Source organism: Lynx rufus, unplaced genomic scaffold (assembly GCF_022079265.1).
Source record: "Lynx rufus isolate CCGP_SWC_20201006 ecotype Redwood Valley unplaced genomic scaffold, mLynRuf1.p SCAF_4, whole genome shotgun sequence".
NCBI classification, from domain to species: Eukaryota; Metazoa; Chordata; class Mammalia; order Carnivora; family Felidae; genus Lynx; species Lynx rufus.
The window spans coordinates 81,617,299-81,636,035 of NW_025814856.1; the positions used below are offsets into that span (position 1 = coordinate 81,617,299).

At 36.4% G+C, this 18,737-nt stretch overlaps 1 protein-coding gene across 2 annotated transcripts in view; it reads left to right on the forward strand.

Moving 5' to 3' along the window:
• Nucleotides 1–18,737, forward strand: part of RELN (reelin) — a 528,348-nt gene that overhangs the window by 370,192 nt on the left and 139,419 nt on the right. For both annotated transcript variants that reach the window (XM_047096965.1, XM_047096964.1), the window contains exons 21-22: nt 14,306–14,498; nt 15,290–15,402. In XM_047096965.1, coding sequence (XP_046952921.1) covers nt 14,306–14,498; nt 15,290–15,402 — 306 coding nt within the window. The remainder of the gene's footprint in view (nt 1–14,305; nt 14,499–15,289; nt 15,403–18,737) is intronic.

An 18,737-nucleotide genomic window follows, 5' to 3' on the forward strand; every position in this document is an offset into this window, starting at 1 on the left:
TATCTTGAGACAAATGAAAATGGAATTACAGCATACCAAAATGTATGAGATGCTGCAAAAAGCAGTGCAAAAAAAAATTCATAGCAATAAATGCTTACATTAAGAAACAAGAAAGATCTCAGGTAAACAACCTAACTTACACTTCAAAGAAGCAGACAAAGAAAAACTAAGCCCAAAGTTAGCAGAATGAAGGAAATAACAAAGATCAGAGCAGAAATAAATGAAATAGAGATTAAAAAGACAGTAGAAAAGTCAATCAGTGAAAGCAAGAGTGGCTTTTTGAAAAGATAAATGAAACAGGCAAACCTTTAGCTAGACTCCCCTCTCCCCAAAAAAAGAAAGAAAGAAAAAAAAAGAACTCAAAATTGGAGTTGAAGAGGGATTACAACTGATATCACAGAAATACAAAGGATCATAAGAGAACTGTAAACAATTATACACCAACAAATTAGACAACCTAAAAGAAAGATAAGTTCCTGGAAACATTCAACTCACCAAAACTAAATCATAAAGAAGTAGAACATCTGAACAGACAATTACTAGTAAGGAGATTTAATCCATAATCAAAAACTTCCCAACAAACAAAAGTCCAGGACCAGACAGATTCACTAATGAATCTACTAAACATTTACAGAATAAGTAACATTAATTCTTCTCAAACTCTTCCCCAAAATAGAAGAGCATGGAACACTTCCAAACTCATCTTATGAGTCCAGCATTACCTTGATACCAAAACCAGACAAAGACACCGCAAGAAAAGAAAATCACAGGCCAATATCCATGATGACACAGATGCTAAAATTTTCAACAAAATATTTGAAAACTGAATTCAACAATACATTGAAAGAATCATACACCGTGATTACATGGGATTTATTCCAGGGATGCAAGGATGGTTCCACCTGTGCAAATCAATCACTGTGATGTACCTACCACAAACAAAAGTAAAGATAAAAATCATATGATCATCTCAATAGATGCAGAAAAAGCATTTGGCAAAATTCATCATCCATTTGTCATAAAAACTCTCAACAAATTGGGTATAGGTGGAATGTACCTCAACATAATAAAGGCCATATCTGAGAAGCTCACAGCTAATATCATACTTTATGGTGAGAAGTTGAAACTTTTCCTGTAAGATCAGTAACAAGACAAGGATGTCCACTCTTGCCACTTTTATTCAGTATAGTACTAGAGGTCCTTGTGGGAGCAATTAAAAAAAGAAAAAGAACTAAAAGACTCCAAATCAGAAAGGAAGAAGTAAAATTGTCTCTATTTGCATATGACATCATATATATACATATATATGTGTATATATATATATATATATACACACACACACTTTAAAGACTTCACCAATAAATTGTAAGAACTTTAAAGACTTTAAAGCCTTCACCAATAAACTGTAAGAACTTTAAAGACTTCACCAATAAACTGTAAGAACTGGTAAACAAATTCAGTAATGCTGCAGGATAAAAAATCAATTGTTTATATACTAAAAATGAACTAGCAGAATGAGAAGTTAAGAAAACAGTCCCATTGACAATTGCATCAAAAAGAATAAAATACCTAGGAACAAATTTAACCAAGGAGGTGAAAGACAGGTCCATTGAAATCCAATAAGATAATGATGAAAGAAATTGTAGAAGACACGAATAAATACAAAGACACTCCATGTTTATAGATTGGAAGAATTGATATTGTTTAAATGCCCATAGTAGCCAAAGCAATCTACAGATTTAACGCAATCCCAATTGAAATTCCAATGACATTTTCCAAAGAAATGGAACAAACAATCCTATAATTTTTATGGAACCACAAAAGACCCCAAAAGCAATCTGAGCAATATAACGAAAGCACTCATGAGAAAGAAGAGCAAATCTGGGGGCATTATACTTCCTGGTTTCAAACTGTATTACAAAGGCACAGTAATCATAATAGTATGGTATTGGCATGAAAACAGACACATAGATCTACAAAGAACAGATTAGAGAGCTTAGAAATAAACCCATGCATGGGTGTAAAAAAATATTCAGGAGCACCTGGGTGGCTCAGTCAGTTGGACATTGGACTTCGGCTCGGGTCATGATCTCATGGCTCTAGAATTTGAGCCCCACATCGGGCTCTGTGCTGACAGCTCAGAGCCTGGGGCCTACTTCGGATTCTGTGTCTCCCTCTTTCTCTGCCCCTAACCCACTCGCATTCTGTCTCTGTCTCTCTCAAAAATAAATAAACATTAAAAAAATTTCATTTTTCAAAAGAGCCAAGAATGTTCAATGAGGAAAGGACAGTTCCTTAAGTAAATAATATTTAAAAACTGGACAGCTACATGCAAAAGAATGAAACTGGACCACTATCTTACACCATACACAAAATAACTCAAAATATGAATTAAAAACTCAAACATAAGACCTGAAACCATAAAACCCCTAGAAGAAAATATAGATGGTAAGCATCTTGACATAGATATTTGCAGTGATTTTTGGGGATATGACACCAACCAAAGGAAACAAAATAAAAAATCAACAAGTGAGACTATATAATACTAAAAGATTTCTTCACAGCCAAGAAAACCATCAATCTATGGAATGGGGAAAAATATTTGCAAATCGTATATCCAACAGGGAGTTAATATTTAAAATGAATGAAGAATACATACAACTCAATAGCAAAAAAAAAAAATAAGATGATTAAAAATAGGCAGAGGAAGTAAATAAATATTTTTCCAAGAAATACATGCAAATGACCAACAGGTGTGCAAAGGTGCACAAATCACTAATCATCTGAGAAGTGCAAATGAAAACCACAATGAGATATCACCTCACACCTGTTAGAATGGCTGGTATCACAAAGACAAAAAATAACAAGTGTTGGTGAGGATGTGGAGAAAAGGGAACTCTCGTGCTCTGTTGGTGGACATGTAAATTGGTGCAGCCACTATGAAAAACAGTATGGAGGTTCTTCAGAAAATTAAAAATAGAACTACCATATGATCCAGTAATTCCACTCCTGAATATATATCTAAAGAAATGAAATCATTTTCTTAGAAGATACATGTATTCTCATGTTTCATGGCAGCGTTATTTATAATATCCAAGACATGGAAACAACCTAAGTGTCCATCCATGGATGAATGGATAAAGAAAATGTGGTTTATACGTACAATAAAATATTTTCAGTCAGAAAAGAGAAGGAAATCCTACCATTCATGGTAACTTGGATTGACCTTGAAAAAAACTAACTCATGGTTACAGAGAGCAGATTGGTAGTTACTAGTGGTGTGGTGGCTGAGGGGGGCAGGAGTGGATGAAATGGGTGTAGGTGGTCAAAAGGCACAAATTTTCAGTTATAATATAAATAAGTTCTGTGGGTTTAACATACAGCATGATGACTAGAGTTAATAGTACCATACAGGCATACCTCAGATATACTGCAGGTTCAGTTCCAGACCACCACAATGAAGCAAATATCTCGAAAAAGCAACTGACATGAATTTTTTGGTTTCCCAGTGCATATAAAAGTTATGATTACATTATACTTAGCATATTAAGTGTGAAATAAATAGTATTATATCTAAAAAACAATGTACTTACCTTAATTTGAAAATATTTTATTGCTAAAAAATGATAACCATCCTCTGAGCTTTCAGTAAATCATTATCACTGATCACAGATCACTACAACAAATCTATTAAAAATAATAAAGCTTGAAATATGTGAGAATTACCAAAATGTGACAGAGACACCAAATGAGCAAATGCCACTGGAAAAATGGCTCCAGTAGAACTTCACTTGACACAGGGTTGCCACAATGTTCAATTTGTTTAAAACAAACAAACAAACCAAAAAAACATATCTGGGAAGCACAATAAAGGAAAGCATAATAAAACAAGGTATGCTTGTATTGTATATTTGAGAGTTGCCAAGAGAGTACATCTTAAAATTCTCTTCATAAGGAAAAAAAAATTGTAGCTATGTAAAGTGATTGGATGTCAACTAAACATTGTGGTGATCATTTCACTGTAAATACATATATCAACTCATTGTGTTGTATACTAATACAACGGGGTATGTCAATTATATCTCAATAAAAACTAGCAAAAGTTAAAGTAAAATAGATAGAAAAACATAAAAGTAAAAAAATAGAAAAAAGAAAAGCTATAGTTTTCATTTTTCATGATGCTTGAGGAGAAGCAGATTTAATTAAAAGAAGATTTAGAGACCAATGAGACATAGAAATGTTGAAAGGCTTCCTAGGTACTTTCATGGGTGTTAAAACAGAAGTTACTCATTCCTTGTTATGTCTAATTTTGTTTTTTTAATTAAAGCTCTCTCTTTTCTTGGGACACCTGGGTGGCTTAGTCAGTTAAGTGTCCGACTCTTGATTTCGGCTCAGGTCATGATCTCACCGTTTGCGAGGTGGAGCCCATGTTGGGCTTTGTGCTGTCAGCACAGAACCCACTTGGGATTCTCTCTCTCCCCCTCTCTATCCCTCCCCTGCTCACTCTGTCGCGCATTCTCTCTCTCTCAAAATAAATAAATAAATTTAAAAGAAAGAAAAAGCTCTCCCTTTTCTTTATACAAGAAAATAAATAGCACTTGTCATGTTAGGGTCAGTTTTTAGGAAGAGAAATTTCCTTAGGTTTGTCCTGAAAGTAGAGAGAAAATAAAAGAGCAACACACAAGAAGTGAAATTAGCTGTGAATAACAACAGGCATGAGAAAAAAAGGATAACATTATGTGGTATTTAGTGTTGTGCTGGAGGACTTGGGAAGCCTGGTTTTTCACACGAGCCCCAGGTGGCATGGTCAGCCCTGGAGATGCAGGAAAATAGAGGTATAAAAGGAAGAGAACAGCTTTAGGGGTGAGTGTCCCATGTAATGAAATCCTCATGTTGGAAAAGCCTAATTTTTTTTGATTTGTCAAAAATTTTATTAATGTTCAGTCTAAAAGGCTTTACACCTGTGGTATGCCAAGTCATAGGAGTTCTTAAAGAAGTTACCCTTTAAGATTTGGTCCTTGGCTTGGAAGTTATGGGGCCTTAGTATTCTTTTGTTAAGCAGTTTGGAGAATTCCTGATCTTGGTCCAGGGCTGGTAATATTGTGCCATTTTCTTCTCCCTCACAAAAATCGTTCTCAGTAATGTTGAAAGCAGTCAGGGAAACCTGAGTGTTCTCATGAATTTGCAATCTCAATTTTATCAATGCCACCAACTTCTTCCATTAGAAGACACAGCCAAGTGAATTTCTTTAGGATTTTCTTTCATTGAACATCAACCTATATCTTTTGTAGAGATTTTGTCAGTTTAAATAGTTTACTAGTAAGCCTAGAGTTTTCTTGGGATTATTCCTTACAGGGACAATTACAAAGAACAGTAAATCAATTTAAATTGTGTGCTGAAGGAAGCTATTTGGGGTGAGGTGGCTCCCAAGAGCCACTTCAACCACCATTTCACAGTAAATGATTGTTCCAGGAAGCTTAGCAGATAGATAAAGTAAATATATTGAGTAACAAACTGAAAAGTCACTTACTGCTTTTTTCAGCAGCTATTTAAAGAGTACTTTCAGTACCCAGGAGTATCAGTGCCTCCAACAAACTGGTAATATAATTGAACATTCCCCTAAATAGATTTATAAATGACTTTCTAAAATAGAGTCTACTTTTTAGGCTTTTCAACATAAGGATTTCATTACATGAAGTTTTTCATTCACTGATAGACTAATTTATACATTTGACTGGATAGTGATTGCACTACTGGCACTATTTGTGCTGGAGGAAGCACAGTAGGTTTTGGAGATGAAGATAGAAACGTCTTTTATTTGCAGAGCTTACATTCTGGAGGGGAATAACAACAGTAAACAAGTAATCATGCATAATAATATTTCAGGAAGTGGTTTGTGCTGTGAGAATAAATGAATGGAACGTGAGGTAGCATAAGTGGAGAGTGAAACTTTTTTAGGTAAGATAGTCAGTAAAGCCCTCCTGGAGGCATTAGAACAGAGCAGAAGAATGAAAGACAATGATGTAAAAGGGTGCAAGGAAAGCATCACAGGTGGAGAGAACAGCAAGAGCAAAGGCCCTGAGGCAGGCAAGGAGATAGATTATATTAGTACCTTATAGAGCAATATAGCGATTTTGGAATTTATCCTAAGTGTTATGGGAAGTAAGTAAATAATTTGTAGCAGAGGAGTAATATAATGTGATTATATTTAAAAAATAATTGTGGCTGCTTTTTGGAGAACAGATGATAGAGGGTAACAGGTGAAGCAGTAGAAGGAGCTCAGCTTGGAGGCTAACAGTGTCATCTACATGTGCTTATAATGATGCTAGGAACAGAATGATGTGGTGGAGAAATGGACCACTTGAAGATATATATTGAAGGACAAAGCCATAGGACCTGCCAAAGAAATGAATAAAATAGCCATATGTCAAGACTCATGTCCTGTTGATGTCCACATGGTTGATTTTTAAGTCATTTATTTCTCCAAAGTTAGATTTCCCTAAAAAATCTTCATTTGGACTAAGTAGTAGCTAAGTGAGATTTTGGAAGTAAGAGAGTAAACACACCACTAAAGAAATTAACCAGAGAATTCTACATTTGATGATTTAGATTCATGGTATGTGTGGTTTGTTGAAGTAGAAGTTCAATAGGCTGAGAAAATTACTTTCTATGGACAGTGGTTCATGAAATCTCCATGGTAGGCCCTGGGTGACCTGGTCCAGTTGACCATCCCAACCACCGTGGTCTTCCTTCTCTCTACTCCCACCAAGTCAAGCTCTTTCTTCTTCTAATACCTTTACATTCTCTCTGCCTCTTCCTAGGAAGTTCTTTCATTAGTCATTTTGGGCACATGCCAGGGCCTCAAAGCTTTTCAGGGGCCTGGATAAAGTCCAGGAACTGAGGAAATGAATATTATCTCAAAAATATGATAAGCAAATTGCAAAAGTAGGATTAATAAATTTAAATTAAATATCTACAAAACACAATATATGTTAACTCCCTTAACTGCTAAATTTAAATATTCATAAAATTTCATGATATTGGAAATAATTTTTTGGTCAGATTCCTGAATGTGCTGAATAATTACAACCAAACATAAATTACATGCATCACTAGTAGCAAATAAAATTTAAAGGCAAAATTATAAAATCTATTTGGAGGTTTTTGTAATGAAAAATATATAATGGATGTGGGTGTATTTTAATATGTTTGCCATGATGTGTAATTGAATTTCCAAAGATTAAAAGTCTTACATTTTTTTTAATGTTTATTTATTTTGGGGCAGGGGAGGGGCAGGGAGAGAGGGAGACACAATCTGAAGCAGGCTCCAGGCTCAGCTGTCAGTACAGAGCCCATCACGGGGCTTGAAGTCATGAACCGCAAGATCATGACTTGAGCCAAAGCTGGACAGGTAACCAACAGCTACCCGTGGGCCTGAAGATCCTTTAAAAGTCCTAAAATGACCCTGCTTAACTACACTCTAAATAATGTACATGGCTGCACATAGTTGGAAGGGTAAAAAAAGAATTTCAAAGATTCCTCATGTATTTTTTTCTCTTGCCTCACCTTTGATTGCCAATTCAACAAGATAAAATAAGGAGTGCCCTAGCTATTTCGAAATCCACAAGCTCTTAATTTTTTTTTAATTTGAGTATGGTTGACACACAGTGTTACTTACATTAGTTTCACGTATACAACAAAGTGATTCAGCTTTTCTATACATTATGCTATCCTTACCACAAGTATAGCTACCATCTGTCACCATACAACACTGTTATAGTATCATTGACTATATTCACTATGATGTGCCTTTTATTCCTGTGACTTATTCATTCCATAACTGGAAGGCTATATTTCCCACTACAACTTTTTTGAAGGGCAACTTTGCAGTAAATGCTCATTTTTAAAATTTGCTTTGACCCAGCAATTCTGCTTCTAGGAATTTATCTTAAGGAAATAATTGGACCAGTACACAAAGATATATAAGAATGCATATTATAGAAGCATTGTTTATAGCAGTGAAAAATGGAAGCAACCTCCAGAGAGTTCCATAATTGGAGATTGGCTTATTCTCAACATTTTTTCAGTGTGGAAAGATGTCAATGAAATAGTTGTAAAAAGAAAAAAAGAACAGGTTTATTATGATTTTGTAATAATTTTTTTAAAAGAAAGAGAAATGAGGGTGCCTGGATGGCTCCGTCAGTTCAGTGTCTGACTCTTGATTTCGGCTCAGGTCATGATCTCATGATCATGGGGTTCGAGCCCTGCATACAGCTCTGTGCAGTCTGCTGAGAACCTGGTTGGAATTCTGTCTCTCCTCTCTCTCTGCCCCTCCCCCTGCATAGGCTCTCTCTTTCAGAATAAATAAATAAACTTTAAAAAAAGAAAAAATAAAGAAAGGAAAGTGTTTATGTGTGTATAAACATAAGGAAGTCTGGAAGTATTTATACGAAAATGTTAGCAGTGATCATCTTTAGGTAGTAGGACTGCAAATTTTTACTTTAAAAAAAACCAAAAACTTCTTTATTGTCAGATTGTTGTTTCCAGTAAATGTAAACTTTGTATAATCCACTAAGATAGCATGGTTATTTCTGTTTTGATACATAATATTCTAGAAATAACAAGTGAATTAAAACTGCCTCCTTTAATTCCATTATATCAACAAGATTGTCAACTCCAGCAAACGTTTCTTTGATACAAAAACAAAACCCAAGAAGAGATGATATTAGAGAGGCTTAGATTCATTTACATGTCGTTTTGCAGATGAATATACTTTTGAATGGCATCCAACCAAAACCAGCTTTGAGTTGCTCTTCTGTTGTTGTGGAAATAAGCCCTGCAGAGGCATTCTTCTCTGTGGGGTCCTTGAAAATAGTTGAGTATTGCTTCAGTTTTTAAGAAATGTAAATACTGGTGCATTGTCTTCTCTTGTGGCATATTGGTAGTGAGACTTAAGACACTGTTGTCTAACTTATCAAACTATTCTTAAAGAAATGGGATCAATTGTTGAAAATGGCTCAGTCCCTAGGTGAATTTGCCTTGAAGGAACTTTGTGTTGGGGGGGAGAGAGGGGTATTCTCTCACTTTGTGTTGGCTGTGTGTATCTGCCTTTCATATAAAAAAAACCTTTTTTATGGAGATTTGAAAGAGCTTCTGGGGAAATGCAGGAAGAGTGATTTCTTTAAGTGAGAATAACTTAAAAACTTTGTGTGCATTACCGCATGTAAGGAACTATGGTTTTGTAAAACTTGCCTTCTGCCCAATTGAGAAACCTCACTCATGTGCTCATTTTATTTAACATTCTTTAAGTGCCTTTAATGGACATGGTATAGAGGAAAGGACATCAAAGTAGAAATCAGAAGGCCTAGTTGCTAGCTTTTTAGTAACTGTGTGACCCTGGGGTCAGCAACTCAGCCTCTGGGTTTTTTTTTTTTATCTCCATTACACAGTGTTAAGGATCCCTGATAGCCTTCCAAATGGCCTCAACTCGATAAATAAAGTAACCTAGCTGTTGGAAAACCATGATGTCCTGCAACAACATGAGGTGCTTCTGTGAGGTACAGAAGGTTCTGAGTGCTTTAGGGGATACAGGGATGAACAAGATATGATCTCCTCTTGCAGAGAGGCTTCCAACCTAGTCAGGAAAACAGATCCTCAGCTATCTGTGAGATTAACAAGAGAGGAGGAGGCAAAGGAACTATACTATGAACTAAGTATAGAACTATGGAAATGGGCATCTGGGTGGCTCATTTGGTTGAGCATCCAACTCTTGATTTCAGCTCAGGTCATGATTCCAGGCTCATGGGATCAAGCCCCACATCAAGCCCCACATTGAGCCCCACATCAGGCTCTGTACTGAGCATGGAGCCTGCTTATGATTCTCTCTCTCTTTCTCTCTCTCTCTCCCTTTTGCCCTTCTCCCCCTTTGTGTGCATGTGCGCTGACTAGGGAGGGAGGGAGGAAGGGAGGAAGGAAGGAGGGAGGGAAAGAAAGAAGGAAAGGAAAGGAAAGGAAAGGAAAGGAAAGGAAAGGAAGGAAGGAAGGAAGGAAGGAAGGAAGGAAGGAAGGAAGGAAGAAAGAAAGAAAGAAAGAAAGAAAGAAAGAAAGAAAGAAAGAAAGAAAGAAAAAGAAAGAAAGAAAGAAAGAAAAAGAAAGAACTATGGAAACACGAGTTACATTATAGTGTTATCCATTTTACCAGGGGCATAATAGAGAGCCTACTAGCCGTCTTGGTGGTAGAATGAAAAGACACAGGGAGGTAATCTTGTCCTAGTGGAAAGAATTATCCACATTCTCTCATTAAATCTTGTAATTAGATGCAGGAGCATTTTTATTGTCCCTTTATTTTTGAGGCACTCTTGCAGATCGGCACAAATGAAACTAAGCCTCCTGGTTTCCAATGTATTCTGTCTCCAGAATTTCTCCCCAAAAGGGTGATGTGGACTATTTTTTGTTTCTGTGATTGTTACAGAGTTCAGCTTCATTTTTACCTTTGTGAACCTATGCTGACTTACACAAGCAACAAAGAGGAACAGTTTTATCAATTAAAGGATGGCAGACTGTGAAATTCTCTCCTCTAAAACTCCAGCTGAGTAAGAACATCAGCATATTCAGGAGAGAAAGCGCTGACCTAATATCACTGGCTTTCAGCCAGTCCTGAATAAAGCATGAGTGAACTTGTAGTATGGATGGTAAACAACTGAGTGAACTCTTACTATGAATGGTCAGAGTTTTAAGGCATAGATGTCTGTGCTTCTCTTGTGTTATTTTGCTTCCAATTAAGACATCAGGATAGGTATCATATGGTACCATGAAGTATGGCAGGTGTATCGATTAGAAATCCATTCAGCTTTAGCTTACAACAAAAACAAGAAGAAAAGACACAATTACCAGTGGAACAGATATTAGTTCTAAGTAAGAATTTTATTGCCCCTGTTTAACAGTCCTCATTTAGACTCTTGTCCTTTTTTTCAAGATTTAAGATTTTATTTTTAAGTAATCTCTGCACCCAATGTGGAGCTCAATTTCACAACACCAAGATCAGCGCCATGCTGTACCAACTGAACTAACCAGGTGCCCCCAGACTTGTCCTTTTATATAATTTTTATATTGTTTCTTTCTTGGTGTCTTGGGACCTTTAAAAGCAGTTATCGTGAGGGTAGCTCACAGACCACATACTTCTCAGGTTTGAGTACTTGCTATCTTGAACCAGGTTCATGGTTGATTGTAACCATGAAAAAGGTGCAAAATACAGCATTTCTTTCTGTTTCTCTTGGAATTGCAAGGACAGGAAACCATCTCTGAGGAGAAGAAGGAGCTGATTGTGAAAATAATCTTAAATTATTTCAGAAATGCTGTGGTGGGGAAATACTCTGCAGGACATGGGTGAGAAAGTTCTAGTGGCTCTCTGTGGATTGCAGACCATGAGTCTCATGTACTGCCCTGCACCATGTGGCTTTTCCCAGATGCCCAGGATGTATAGTGTACCTTTTAAGTAAACAATTCAAATGACTAATTAGTTGCCTGCCTCTAATTATCTTCCTCATACAGCATACTAGAAAGTGCATTTAACCCTTGAAGTTAAAAGCAACATTTATTTCTCATGGAGAGAAGCAGTCAAGATTTTTTTTTTTTTTTTTTTTTTTTTTTTTGCTTACTTAAAAGACTCTGGAATTTATGTAGACAAGTTTGTGCCTATAGGGCTTACTAGTGTTTTTATTCTATGTTAATTCTTTTCTTTTGTAATATTGTTAAAAATTGCATTCTGCAGGTTTATGTTTTCTAGATTGCATCCTATGCAGCATATCACACAGCAGCAATCATGGTTTTAGATCTCTAACACCGAAGTATCATTACACAGTAACTGAAAGTTAATGATTTTTAAATAACCTATACATGAAAGTTATTAAAAACTGTGTTTTTTTTCCTCCATCTTATAGTAATAGGACAGAGAGAGAGTATATTGGTTAAGAGGTTTTAGAGTTGGGCAAAGCTGATTTCTCACTGAGTCTCTACCATTTACTATCCCCTTTGCCACATTTGTTGCCTAGAGATATTATTCCTACTTCACAGAGTTATTTTAAGGATGGAACTAAGAAAGATAACGTGGATATTAGCTTAACACAGCCTGAGGATATCGCCTAGAATCACCAAAGGATGGGCATCTTTATTATTAATGATAAACAAGTTGTAAACACTGGATATTTAATACCAGCAATTATGAATATGACTTTTCTCTTCCTTTTATTGACCATTCAGCTAAAGCAGAGTTTGGGGCTTTTAAACATTTTATTCTCCTATTCATTGTCCAAGTGTAAAAAAGCTTAATTTAAAACTGTTAAAGAGTACTTAGTCATTGTTAGGAAAAAGCTTCTTGCATTTTATAACCTTGAGCCCAAACCCATGTCAATCCTCTTTATAGACAATGTCCCATCTTTAAATAACATCTTTTTTATAAGTTTATTTTTATTTGTTTTGAAAGAGAGAAAGAACAAGCAGGTGAGGGGCAGAGAGAGAGAGAGAGAGAGAGAGAGAGAGAGAATCCCAAGCAGGCTCAGTGCTGTCAGCCCAGAACCCCACGTGGGGCTCAGTCTCATGAACCGTTAGATCATGACCCGAGCCAAAGTCAAGAGTCAGACGCTTAATCAACTGAGCCACCCAGGCACCCCAACATCTTTAAATAACATGTTAATGTCTTCAAGAAGCAAGGCAGTGTAGTTACTCCTTATTTTGCTGATTCAACAAAGGATAAATAAGAAAAAATATCAAATACCTCAAAGATGTCACTGAGTATTGCATCATTCCCTTTTCTATGTCAGCTAAGCCCCCTGACTCACAGGAACTACTGCGATTAGTAGAACTCACAGAACTACTGGACCTACTTCAGGGCGGCAATACTAAATATTGTGGCAGACAAACCCCAGTGTGGTCAACCCTGGAATCCTTATTACATTTACCCATATTAACCACAGTGAAAATGTGTCCATATTTTAATCTCCTCTAATGGATTATAAATTCCTTGAGCAACTTGCTCTAAAAAAGTAATTGTCGGGGCGCCTGGGTGGCGCAGTCGGTTAAGCGTCCGACTTCAGCCAGGTCACGATCTCGCGGTCCGGGAGTTCGAGCCCCGCGTCAGGCTCTGGGCTGATGGCTCAGAGCCTGGAGCCTGTTTCCGATTCTGTGTCTCCCTCTCTCTCGGCCCCTCCCCCATTCATGCTCTGTCTCTCTCTGTCCCCAAAATAAATAAACGTTGAAAAAAAAAAAAATTTTTAAAAAGTAATTGTGACTGTCTTCAGACAGTTTACAATTACATAGTACTCAGTTGGTACCCAGTAAAATTCTACCGACTTTAGGCACAGTCATTAAAACTACACTATGATGTTTTCAGTATTTAATGCCCGAACATTGAAGACTGTTTGGAAACTAAGAAATGCAGAAGAAAAGTTGTAAACTGTCTAGTTTCCCACCACCAAACATAGCCACTGCAAACATTCTGGTGAATTTCTTTGTGGGTTTTAAAAAATGTATTTTTTCATAAGCATGTTAATTTGATTTTATTACCTTAATAAATATTTGAAATATGGATAATCTGTCAAGTGGCTATACCAGTTTACTTAAGTATTCCATTTTCCCTGTAGTTTGACGTTGAAATGGTTACCAATTACTATTATAAGGAAACCTGCAATATTAATCATATTTTATAAAGCTGTCCTTGAATTTAGGATTACTTCCTTCAGATAAATTCTAAGAAGTGAGATTAATGAGTCAAAGGGTTTATACTCGTGAACAATATATGAGTGAGTACCCATTTTCAAATATATTTGACAGCTCCAGCTATTAAGTTTAAAAAATATATTGCTTCTTTGATGGGCAGATTATTTTAAATTACATTTATTAGATTGACTAAAATCCATTCTAGAGCTTGGCAAGATTTAAATAAGTAAAATTAAATTATTTTGATGTATGGGGCACCTGGGTGGCCCAGTCAGTTGAGCATCCGACTCTTGATTTCCGCTCGGGTCATGATCCCAGAGTCATGGGATTCAGCCCCACATTGGGCTCCACACTGAGCACAGAGCCTGCTTGGAATTCTCCCTCTCTCTCTATCTCTCTCTCTCTCCCTCTCTCCCCTCCCTCTGCCTCTCCCCCATGTGCTCACTCACACTGTCTCACTCTCTCAAATTAAAAAAATTTAAAAATTTAAAAAATATTTAAGTTATTTTGGTGTATGGTATGAAATGAAGAGCTCAATTCTCCCTTAACTCATCATGTTTTTAATCTTCTGATTCCCACTCCTGTCTTTCAGTTTCACCGGAGATTCTAAACTTGCCTCAAGCATGCGCTATGTGGAAACACAATCAATGCAGATAGGAGCATCCTATATGATTCAGTTCAGTTTGGTGATGGGCTGTGGCCAGAAATACACTCCACACATGGACAACCAGGTGAAACTGGAGTACTCAACCAATCATGGCCTCACCTGGCACCTGGTCCAAGAGGTAAGTCTGTTTTCTCTAACACTTGTGATGAGTAGGCTTCTTTTTACATAGGAAGCAGAGAATTACAGTTTCAAAAGTTTAGGTTTGGTTGAAAAGGAACAATATTATTTATAACTTAGAATTGACACAGGCAGCAATAAGGATTTCCACATTCTGCACTGGCAGATACCAAAAGGTAATTGAAAATAAAAAAGAAACGGGAAAACTTCAGGACCGGATACTCTAGGATGATGATGTTTTGAATATTATTTTCTCTAACCCTCTTCCTCCATAAATACATCTCTTTCTTCTCTATCCCTGTAATATATCTTCATCTGTTCTTTTCTAAGTCTCTTTACTTGTAGGTAGACCATATTAAGAATATGACATGTCTTACCTTAAAAAAAAAGAAATACAAAAATACAGTTTCTTAGGATAAAGTGTACTTCTTTATACATACACACAGAGATCTGACATTGCAATAATGCATAAATAACAGTGAATAGAATAATTCTACCAAATGCCAATGTTATGATAACAGGTCACAAAAATGGGTCCTGATCCATTTCCATGTTTATATGTGAGGATTAGGATTAAAAGACATTTAATTTCATGGTGGCACTTGTTCCCATTATTTCCCAAATATTTTAGCCTCAGAGAAGGGAAAATCATGGACTGCATCCATATTGCACATGGTTAAGAAAATGACATTAGATTTCTCTAAGGCCTTTTTCACTTATGGTGAGTGAGTAAACATATGGCCCCTGGAGGAAACAGAAGCTGAGTTTAATTTTTGCCTCCCTCTCTTTTAGGAATGCCTTCCAAGTATGCCGAGTTGTCAAGAATTCACATCAGCAAGTATTTATCACGCTAGTGAGTTCACGCAGTGGAGGAGAGTCACAGTGCTTCTTCCCCAGAAAACTTGGTGAGAGATGACATCTTTGCATATGGTTGTTACTTTCACTTTTATTACCTCTATTAGCATGGCTGGAATGCAAACAAGAGTTAAGCACAATGGCAAGATGCATTTTCTTTGTCATCAAAAGACCCAGATCTTTCTTTTATACTGAGGATATTTGCAAAAATAGGGCTAATGAAAATTTAATTTCCAGACGGTCCCTATTTACCTTAAGTTTTAGTATGGTTGACACACAATGTTACATTCGTTTTTGGTGCACAGCTTAATGATTTTTTTTAAAAAAATGCTTTTTATGTATTTATTTTGAAAGGCAAAGAGAAACAGAGAGAGGAGATGGAGCATAGTGGGAGGGGCAGAGAAAGAGGGTGAAAGAGAATCCCAAGCCAGCTCCACACTATCAGCACAGAGCCCGATGCAGGGCTTGATCTCACAAACCATGAGATCATGACCTGACCTGAAATCAAGAGTTGGATGCTTAACTGACTGAGCCACCCAGGCACCCCCCCCAACTTAGTGATTTGACAACTCTATACATTATGTGATGCTTACCACAAGTGTAGCAACTGTGTGGCCATACAGCACTATTACAATACCATTGACCATATTTCTTATGCTGTGCCTCTTATTCCCATGACTTATTCATTCCATAACTGGAAGCCTGTATCTCCCACACCCCTTCACTCATTTTGCCCATCCCTCCACCCCCACCCCTGTGGCAACCATCAGTTTGTTCTCTGTATTTGTGGGTCTGATTCTGTTTTTTATTTGTTTATTCATTTGTTTTGTATTTTAGATTCCATGGTAAGAGAAATTATATTGTATTTGTCTTTGTCATTCTGACTTATTTCACTTAGCACAATACCATCTGTGTCCTAGCTTTTTCTGACCTCCCTTTTTGCCCCAACTTTTCTTTTTATGGGAGAACTCAATAAGCTGGTTCCTTTGGGTGTGACATACATAGAAGGAAAGGATGCAGGAATCCAAAAACTCCTATATCAAGACAGCTTGTATTTCAAGGCTGTTTTTTCACTTCAAAGCCCTACTTTTTATTTCAAAAGCTTAATGTACACTCTTTTCCTCTATTCACATTCTTTCAGTAACAATAAAAATCACCCCCCAAGAAGCTAAAGCCTCAGTAACTAAGGAAAAAGTTAAATACATGATAATGCTTAAGAGAAAAACACATTTTTCCCCTAAATATTACATCATTTTGTGTTAGATTGATCACTCCAGGCACCTTGTGAGGAATAGATTGTAGGAAAAAGAGTGAAGACAGGGAATCACATTGGGGGTTTCAGGCGTTTGCTGTTTAGGTGGCTTTGAGTATGATTGTGGCAGACATGACAAGAGCCATTATTTGTGAAATAGATTTTAATCAAATAGAGCTTGCTGATATACTGGGTGGGGACTGTGGTAGAAAGGGAAGACTCAAAAACAGCTTGTAAATCCAAGGCCTAGGGAAATTGCTGGATGGTTGTACCACTGACAGAGGTGGGAAAGCCTGGAGAAGGAGTGGATTGGGGACAGGAAATGAAGTGTTCTGTTTTTGTGATAGAGAGTTGAGAGACTTATCTATCCCAGCAGAAATGTCAAGAAGCCAACTGGACTTATACATCTGGAGCTCAAAAAAGAGGTTTCTTAGGATAAAATGTACTTTGGGTTGAAGAATTAAATACCACAAGTACATTTGAAGCCCTGGGACAGGATAAGCTCACCCAAGAAAGAAACTTGAAATAGAAATTAGAAGGCCTGAGTTTTCAATATCCCTCCCAGTGATTAATTAATCACACTATTTTAACCATTCACAACCTCTTCAAGCCTGATTTCTTCAGAGTATAATAAAGGAGTTTAATTAGATGATCTTGAAAGTCCCTCACAGTTCTTGAATTCTAAGATTCTGTGATGATATGTAGTAGTAGTGAAAGAGAGAGACAAGAATTATATTTTTCTTTGGCATCTGCCTTCCGAGAGCCCTTTTATAAAGAGAAAATTACTAAATAAACCCTTCTTAGATTATTTTACAATAAAGTTAGACTCTACACAAAAACAATTGGTTAGATAACAACCCAGAATTAATATTATACGTCCTTTAGTTGAATTACTGAATTACAGAAGAATGTCTACTTGATTATTTTTAAGGATTCATCATTATGTCAGTTGGAATAAAATGCTTGAAATTTGATTTCCACAGATTTTTTTATATCCAACTGTGAGCCATTTCCTGGATACTCAACTAATGCTTTGTATAACAAGTTGCTCCTTTCTCTAACATCCTGCTTCTTTATATCCACTGCTGGGAATACAATCAAGACTTTTATTTAATTTCAAGGATATTCCAAGCATACCTATCAAGATTATTAAAAAACAACAGATCAATTGAAATACTAGTCATAAATACTGAGGCTTTTTCTTTATGATTATTTTATCATTAAGTATTTACCCTCATTACTTAAAAAATGTTCCTTTTTATTTATTGACGTGTGGAATAGAATTTCAAAATTATGATGGTTAGGTCAGTAATCTTTATAGTATATAGTATATTTTAGAGATGTCTTATCATCCTCAGAAATGTTCTAAACTATTATTCTTTTTTTTTTTTTTAATTTTTTTTTCAACGTTTATTTCTGGGACAGAGAGAGACAGAGCATGAACGGGGGAGGGGCAGAGAGAGAGGGAGACACAGAATCGGAAACAGGCTCCAGGTTCTGAGCCATCAGCCCAGAGCCTGACGCGGGGCTCGAACTCACGGACTGCGAGATCGTGACCTGGCTGAAGTCGGACGCTTAACCGACTGCGCCACCCAGGCGCCCCTAAACTATTATTCTTAATTAATGTAGTTTAGAGAGTATCCAAAAAGTATTGTCCTTTATAAAAAAAAAAAAACCAGAAAAAACAAAAATCCAAAACTGCAGGTTATTTTACCTTCAAATTGTATGTTACAGTATTATTTCCTTGCTTAAAAGATAGTATCACTGAGTTGAAGGTTTTAGTATAGTCAGAAAAGATCAATTCTCATTAATGTTTATTACACACTTGAGAGGAAATCTATTTAACCTTTAAATACTTCAGTTCCAATACTGCCTGCCACACATTGGGTACTCATTACATGTTGGAGAATTAAGTAGAATTTTAATTCAGTGTGCCTCACTATTAGATTATTCCTGCAGCTATTTGCCTTTAAGTACATGTAAGTGAATAATTGAATTTTGCTTTTCCAAATTCTTTTCCAAGCCCTAGGTAAAGAAAGTAAACATACTTTTTAAAAACAAACAACCCAATAAGATAGTTTCTTTTAGTACTCCCACTAATACTTAAACTAAACATTATTACTACATTTCAAA